Below are 7612 nucleotides of genomic sequence, written 5' to 3' on the forward strand. Positions count from 1 at the left end.
CCTGAACGCCAAATTCCAGTATCAGATTTAATCATTGTTCAGTTCCATTCAGCAAAAAATCTCGTCTTTTGTGAATGAGGATGAAGTGGCATCCACTCAAAAAAAAAAAATAAAATAAAAAATGTGGTTCCTTTGATACTTGGATATGTCTTACATGCGGCGCTGGGAAAGAAGAAAGGAAACTGTGTTTTTTACCTGCTTCATTCTCTCGCTCTCTTTCTCATTTTTTCGTTTCTTTTCTTTTTTATCTGCCTTTCTCTCTTTTCTTTTGTTCTTTGACTTTCTATGCCTTTCTCGGTCTCTTTGTCTTTCTGTCTGTCTGTTTGTCTGTATCTCTCTCTCTCTCTCTCTCTCTCTCTCTCTCTCTCTCTCTCTCTCTCTCTCTCTCTCTCTCTCTCTCTCTCTCTCTCTCTCTCTCTCTCTCCTTCCTAGCTCTCTTTTTCCCTCCTTCTCTCTCCCTCCCTCTCCCTCTCCCTCCCTCCCTTCTTCCTCCCTCCCTCCTCCTTCCCTCCTTCTCCTTACCTCCTCCCCTCCTCCCTCCTTCCCTCTCTCCTTCTCCCTTCCTCTCCCTCCTTCTCTCTCTCCCCCTCTCTCCCTCCGAGTCTCAAACCCGACCCTCTCCCCCTACAGCGACTTCCCCGAGTGGGTGGTGACGGAACTCCGGGCGGGCGTCGGGGCTACCTTGCACGTGAGAGCCTACAACGCCCGCGGAGTGAGTGACACCTTGCTCATGGAGGTCCTCACCACCAGCGCCCAGCATCGTGCGGCTCCGGGTAAGTCGGTGGGAGGTTGCGTTGTGGATTTTTTTTGTGTTTTGATTCCGGGTTGTGCTTCGGTTTTTGTTTTCATTAGCTTGCTGGTGTTGAGAGAGAGATAGGTAGGTAGATAGATTGATAAATAGAGAGAGAGAGGGGGGCGGTGAGGAAAAGGGAGAGAGAGAAAGAGAGAGAGAGAGAAGAGACAATGAGAGAAAGAGCATGAGAGAGAGAGGAAATGACAATGAGAGAAAGGGAGAGAGGAAAAAGAGAGAGAGAGGGAGAGGAAAAGACAATGAGAGAAAGAGAGGGAGAGAGAAAGAGCAAGAGAGAGAGATACAATATATGTCTGTGTGTGTGGCTACGAATATAGCAGCCATAACCCTAAATATTCCCCTGCTACTTTTATACCGTAGAACGAAACGAGCTATAGTCAAACATTATGAAACATTGTGTATCACATTCTTAGTAAATCCGATGGAATTCAAATAAATTCCGTTATGTGCCATGAACAACGAAAATTTAATTGAAATATTACCCCCCCCCAAAAAAAAAAAAAAAAATAGAAATTGATTGCCAGCTTTTTCATAATCCATATAGATTCATTTGAGATCAAGCTGAGAAATGTACAAACCCTGTATCTATATTTGCGAATGCATTTGTGAGGGTGATTGATAGCTAACAGTCAACACATTTGTCGAAGTGAACAAGACATATAGATATTACAGCCTTTTAAAATCTGATCGTTGAAACCCATGATTTGTGATTGATTGGTGATTCAGATTTATGACTAGCTCTTTCTGTTCTGGAATGTGTGTGAGGGACAGACGGTCAGAAATTATACTCAGATGCATATTTTGGGCACATACAAATAGATATATGTACGCACGCATACGGACACACATACACACAAACACACACACACACACACACACACACACACACACACACACACACACACACACACACTAACACACACACACACTAACACACACACACACTAACACACACACACACACACACACACACACACACACACACACACACTAACACACACACACATAAACACACACACACACACATAAACACACACACACACATAAACACACACTAACACATACACATACACACATTTTTTTACGTGTTAATCAAGAAAGCTCCAACGCCTCTTTCCCTTTGCAGACGCTAAAGGCATGCCCGACATCCCGCCCTTACTCGGCGCTGCGCTGGGCGGGGTGGGCGTGCTGCTCCTCCTGCTGCTCGTGGGCGTGGTCGTAGCGAAGCGAGTCCACCGACGACCCAAAAAGCCCGTCGTGGAAATGGCTCTCGCGCCCACCGTCGGCGACGACTACGACCCCGACGTCGTGAAGTCCATCCCGCGCCGCCCGCACAGCCTCGACGTCCTCCCGCACGCCCGCGAGGACGAGGCGCACGAGATGGACCTCCGCAGCCAGGGCGAGGACGACGAGGACGCCCTGGACGCCGCCACGCACGCCTTCGTCCACTCGCGGCCGGGGAGCTGCTCCTCCAGCGATAGCCAGAGCGTGGCGAGTCCTCACCACCTGGACGGCAGCCACCTGTACGAGCTGGGCGAGGCGGACGGGCCGCTGTCGCCCGGGAGGTGCTCCTGCGCCCTCAGACACAGCCACGCGCCCACGCCGGAGGAGGAGCCACGCGACCCCCACCACAGAGGCAGAGAGAGACAGGTCAGTATTTCGAAGCAATATTCGTAAAATCAATTTCGTCTTTTGTAAGAAAGCACAATGCGGTAATGTGTCACAAAAGTAAAACAGTGCAGTCCATTCCATCCTTCGGCGAAATTGTGAAAATTGTTCATCCATCCCTGAGAAGGTGTCAGATTCTCTTGCGCAGACGTGACTCGTCGCTCGCCCTCATCCCCTCCCTCTCCTCGGCAGGACCTGCGTCTGACCGACTCGCAGAGCGACGACTCGGGCTTGTCGGAGTCGGAGTCGGATCCGGAACTTAGGGAGCTGATGCCCGCGGGCGAGGCTGCTGCGGCGGAGCGCCAGGCGGGCGACGGGAGGGCCTACGAAGTCCTCCCAGCGGAGGACGCTGCCGCGCCGCAGTACCACCGGCATCCTCACTCGCGGTCCTCCTCCTGCGGAGCGCGGAGACTGCCTTCGTCGGTCTCCGCGGAGTTCAGAAAGCTACCGGTCTCTCCGGGACACCGGGACTCCCCTCGGGGCTCCAGAGTGCTTCCCACGTCCCCGGAGGACCTCCGCCGGCGAGTGTCTCCGCCGAGTGGCGAGTCCAGAGGCTCTCTGTCCTCTGGCGGGGAGCTTCGGTCGCCGTCGGACTCGCTCTTCGCCTGCAGCCAGGGGACGCCGCCGAAGGAGCCGCCGTGCCGCTGCGCCGCGCAGAGCGTCCCGCCCAAGAGGACCACGAGACGGAAGCTGCCAACCTCGCCTCCGCAGATAGTGAGGCCGAGCAAAAAGGCCCCGTACCACGCCACGTCCCACGACGTCCCCGGACACGACCACGACGTCAGGAGGGACTCCGAGCCCTACGGAGCGGGCCGCCCTGCCACGCTCGTCGAGGGAGACACGGGGGAGATCATCCTCCTGACGCGTCAGTCGCCCAGGGCTGACGACCCGAAGAGCGGCCGCCACTTCGCGCCAGTCTTCCCGACCGCCAAAGTGTCCGATTCCTCCCGCAGGCTCCAGACGGCGCCCTTGCCCCGCCGAGGGAGCCCCGCCAGGGAGCACGCGCCCCGGAAGTACGACGCGTCGCCCGTGAGCCCCGCGTCGCCCAAGATGGCCCACCTCGACGCCTGCGACTACCAAGTGCCAGCCAACCCCGACGTGTGCAAGCGAGAGACGTCCGTATGACACATGCCCGCCGACACGCGCTTCATCTACCCGTGTAGGTATTAAGGGGGTTCCCTCGTATTTGCGTCTTTGTAAACAAGCGCGTGTTTGTTTATCTATTCGTTTATTTATCTGTTTAGGTATTTAGTAATTCATTTACTTATTATCTATTTATTGATCTGATTAACTGTTGTTTGCTATTGTTTTTTTCTATTTATCTATTCATTCATATATATATATATACAGGGTTTGCGGGATATATTTCTAACCAGGGGGCTCAATGTGACCATAACCTCCACCCTTCAAAAGGCACATGAGAGTCGTTTTGTTTTGTTTTTGATTTTTTGTTTTGTTTTTGACCAAGATATGTTTTCGATACCATTAAATCTTTGGTGATGAGCCGGATCCAGATTTAGTTACCCCTGTAGCCTTGGTAGTAGGGGTTAATTATCATAATCATTAGCATTGCGAGATAGGGACAACTTTAAGGCGCTTGATATAATATCATATTTTATTTCCTTGGTGGAGGCATGCGGTCTCTGAGACCTTCAAGTCTTAAATAAATTCAGTGCTTAAATAAAATCTCGAGGAACTGCATGGCTGTTCAATACAGACATACAGTCCATTGCCTGTTTTTCTTTGTTTTGTTTTGTTTCTCGAAATGTGCGGTGCTGTTTGCTCGTCCTATATATGGCCTATTATGGCAACAGAGGTCTTGCCAAGCTTCACAGTGTCAAGACAGCCCTAGGTCATGTCATGGCCATAAGCTCAAAGTCTTATTATGACAAGTCAGAGATCGTGTCATGATACCTATCACTCTTACCATAGCAAACCACAAGCCATGTCATCGCAGCCCTAGGTCATATGACAGCAGCCTTCGGTCGTGTCACGATAGCCTTAGATCCTATCACAGCAGGCTTAGATCATGTCATAGCATCTTAGATCTTATCATGAGCCGCCCACTGACTCGCGCGACTACCCCCCCCCCTCGCCCTCTCCCTCGCCCCGCCCACAGTGAGGTAGAGAGACGCCAGCGGGCTGAAGCAAGCGGCGCCCATCAGTGAGGGTGAGTCCACAGCCGCCCTCTCTGCTTGAAGACTAGACCTTGGTAGAATATCGGTTTGTGGCTTAATGATAATATGCATAGTTATATATGCATATTTATTTATTTATGCATAATGTTTTCTAGATTTATATATTAATCTTGTTAATTTTTTTTTTCTGTAGTTATTAGCTATGCTTGAATTCGCTTATCAGAAAGAATGACATATCCGATACATAACACTCGCTAAAAATACGAAAAACATATGCATTTTGATTATAAACAGGACTAGACCGTACATATTTGCAGTGCTCAGGGCAGCTGTAATTTCATACTGAAAAAGACAAGAACAAAGGCTATGATATTGGCGAAATAGGGGAGGTATTAATTGCACGTTCAAAGGTCGGAGTGTAAAATCCAAAACTGCATCATCAACATCCGTTAAAAAGCTGCAATAATCGAGGTTTCATGAATAGATGAATAAAACAAATGTGATTTTTTTTTCTTCTTTTTTTTTTGCACAAGCACACGTGGATTTTTAAAAATTAATCTATTCCATTTCATCCAATTAGAGTACGCGACACACTGTGTATCTTCGATTTATCGTTTTAAAAGAATTCAAATTATTAGTCACACATTTTGCGAATATCACCTGCATTATTGAAAGTCCATAATAAAAGCAGCGTGATGAATTGAACTCTGTCAGATCCATTATACTGATGAAAAGATCCACTCTTTTTTTTTACATTTTCGTACATGCACCAGGAAATTGCATTTACGTGTTCCATTCTGTAAAAGAAAAAGAAAAAAAGGTGTCGACAGACTACCAACAGCTTGCAACACTCAAGATAATTCATTACACGATACTGATGTTGCAGATAATCTCCCAAGTTTATTCTCGCTAATGACCCAATTAGTTTTATAGCATTATCATTTCAGTAGTAAACCTCGCGGTCATAAACTGATAATGTGAAGATCTGGTGTTGATGATGTTCATAACGTTGGTATCAAAACAGGTATTATTATAGAAGTAGAATTAGAAACGATAAAAATGAGGTGTTACAGATATTAGTATCCACGATAAAAAAAAAAAATCTAGCATATGGAATTATCTACAAAAAAAAAGTCACAATTCTTTTCCACTTATTTCGGATTAAGCGTGTCACAATATTTCCCCACTTATTTCAGATTAAGCGTAAAAAATATCACAATTATCTCACTCCTTTTAGATTCAGCGACAACGCACCGCATAATATTGACACGAAGTATAAGTAATACCATAACTACATACAAATGAAACGCCTTAATCATCAGAGAGAAAAAAAGATAAACAAAACAGAATCTCTACGCAACCCATTTTCTTTTACTTTCTCAGGCATGACTCAAATAAAAATAATTACATCACAACCATCCCCTTTTGCTCATGTATATATTTCTCTTTTCTTTTTATAGGATGTCGATGTGTTACCCAAGGCTTAAGAAAGTGGAGGAAAGGATCACTGAGGCTAAAAAAAAATAAATAAAAGTCCAATGCTGGAGATCCAACACAAAGGTAAGCAAGGGTGTGGGCGTGAGGGCGTGAGGGCGTTATTACGTATTTTGTAATTCTCTCTTGATTGCGAGACGGATCATGGTGGAATCTGGTGTTTTTTTTTCTCTCTCTCTCTCTTATATTCTTCCTTCCTCTATTTTTTCTTGTCCTTTTCTTTTTCTATTTCGTCTAATTTTCCTTATTATTGTTGCACTTGTTCGTCTTTTGCTTTTTGGTATTGTTGTTTTTGTTTTTGTTTCTTTCTTTCTTTCTTCTTCTTCTTCTTCTTCTTCTTCTTCTTCTTCTTCTTCTTCTTCTTCTTCTTCTTCTTCTTCTTCTTCTTCTTCTTCTTCTTCTCCTCCTCCTCCTCCTCCTCCTCTTCCTCTTCTTCTTCTTCATTTTTCCTCTTCCTCCTCCTCTTCCTCCTTTTCCCCCCTTCTTCTTCTTCTAAAACTTCTTTTCCTCTCCTCTTCCTTTTCCTCTTCCTCCTTCCCCTTTTCTTCTTTTCCTCTTCCTCTTCCTTTTTCTCTTCTTCTTCCTCCTCCTCCCTTCTCTTCTACTTCTTCCTCCTCCCTTCCCTTTTACTTCTTCCATTTCTACGTCTTCTTCTTCTTCTTCTTCTTCTTCTTCCTCTTCTTCCTCCTCCTCCTCCTCCCCTCCTCTTCTTCTTCTTCTTCTTCTTCCTCCCCCTCCTCCTCCTCCTCCTCCTCTTCCTTCTCCTTCTCCTCTTCCCCTTCCTTCTTCTTCCTTCTACGTAATTTAATCTTTCGCAAAATATAATCGTAAACCATTTCAAATCAAACATTTTTTTTTTTCCATATCGCGATCCAAAATGATTCGAAATGTCTTGAGGGATTAGGCATAATTAGGCAAAATTAGGATTCAATCAAGTGATTTAATAACACTAGTTGCCTTTTTTTTCTTTTTTCTTTTCTTTTTTGTCCTTTCCTGTTAATCATTCCGTGCTTGGATAATAGAGAGAGGATTCGTTGGGTGATTATACGAGTTCAGGTCATTAGCGAGGAAAAAAAATATTGAGGATGAGGTATGTGCGTTTTGGAATAGATTTGAACTTCTTTTTTTTTGTCTTGTTATCACTTGCGTATGCACAGACACACACGCACACATAGATACACAAATACCCACACACACGCATACGAACACACAGCACACACACACAACACACAGCGTCTTAGATTTATTTTCTCTCTCTCTCTCTCTCTCTCTCTCTCTCTCTCTCTCTCTCTCTCTCTCTCTCTCTCTCTCTCTCTCTCTCTCTCTCTCTCTCTCTTTCTTTCTTTCTTTCCTTCTTTCTTTCTCTCTCTCTCTCTCTCTCTCTCTCTCTCTCTCTCTCTCTCTCTCTCTCTTTCTCTCTCTCCACACATATTTTTTATCATGTTTTTCCCTTCCTTCCATCCACACTGACGATATCTTTTGTTTTCGCTGCAGATGCCAC

General features: G+C 45.9%; 1 protein-coding gene across 1 annotated transcript; it reads left to right on the top strand.

Annotated features, from left to right (window-relative positions):
* Nucleotides 1–630: 630 nt before the first annotated feature.
* LOC113815299 (uncharacterized) lies at nt 631–6145 on the top strand (the record flags this gene model as incomplete). The annotated part of the gene is given in 4 exon segments (XM_070131453.1): nt 631–773; nt 1938–2461; nt 2672–3638; nt 6078–6145. Coding segments are annotated over 3 exon segments (1600 nt in total), but the record flags the coding sequence as incomplete, so codon positions are not given.
* Nucleotides 6146–7612: the final 1467 nt, after the last annotated feature.

Source organism: Penaeus vannamei, chromosome 16 (genome assembly GCF_042767895.1).
Source record: "Penaeus vannamei isolate JL-2024 chromosome 16, ASM4276789v1, whole genome shotgun sequence".
Classification (NCBI taxonomy): Eukaryota; Metazoa; Arthropoda; class Malacostraca; order Decapoda; family Penaeidae; genus Penaeus; species Penaeus vannamei.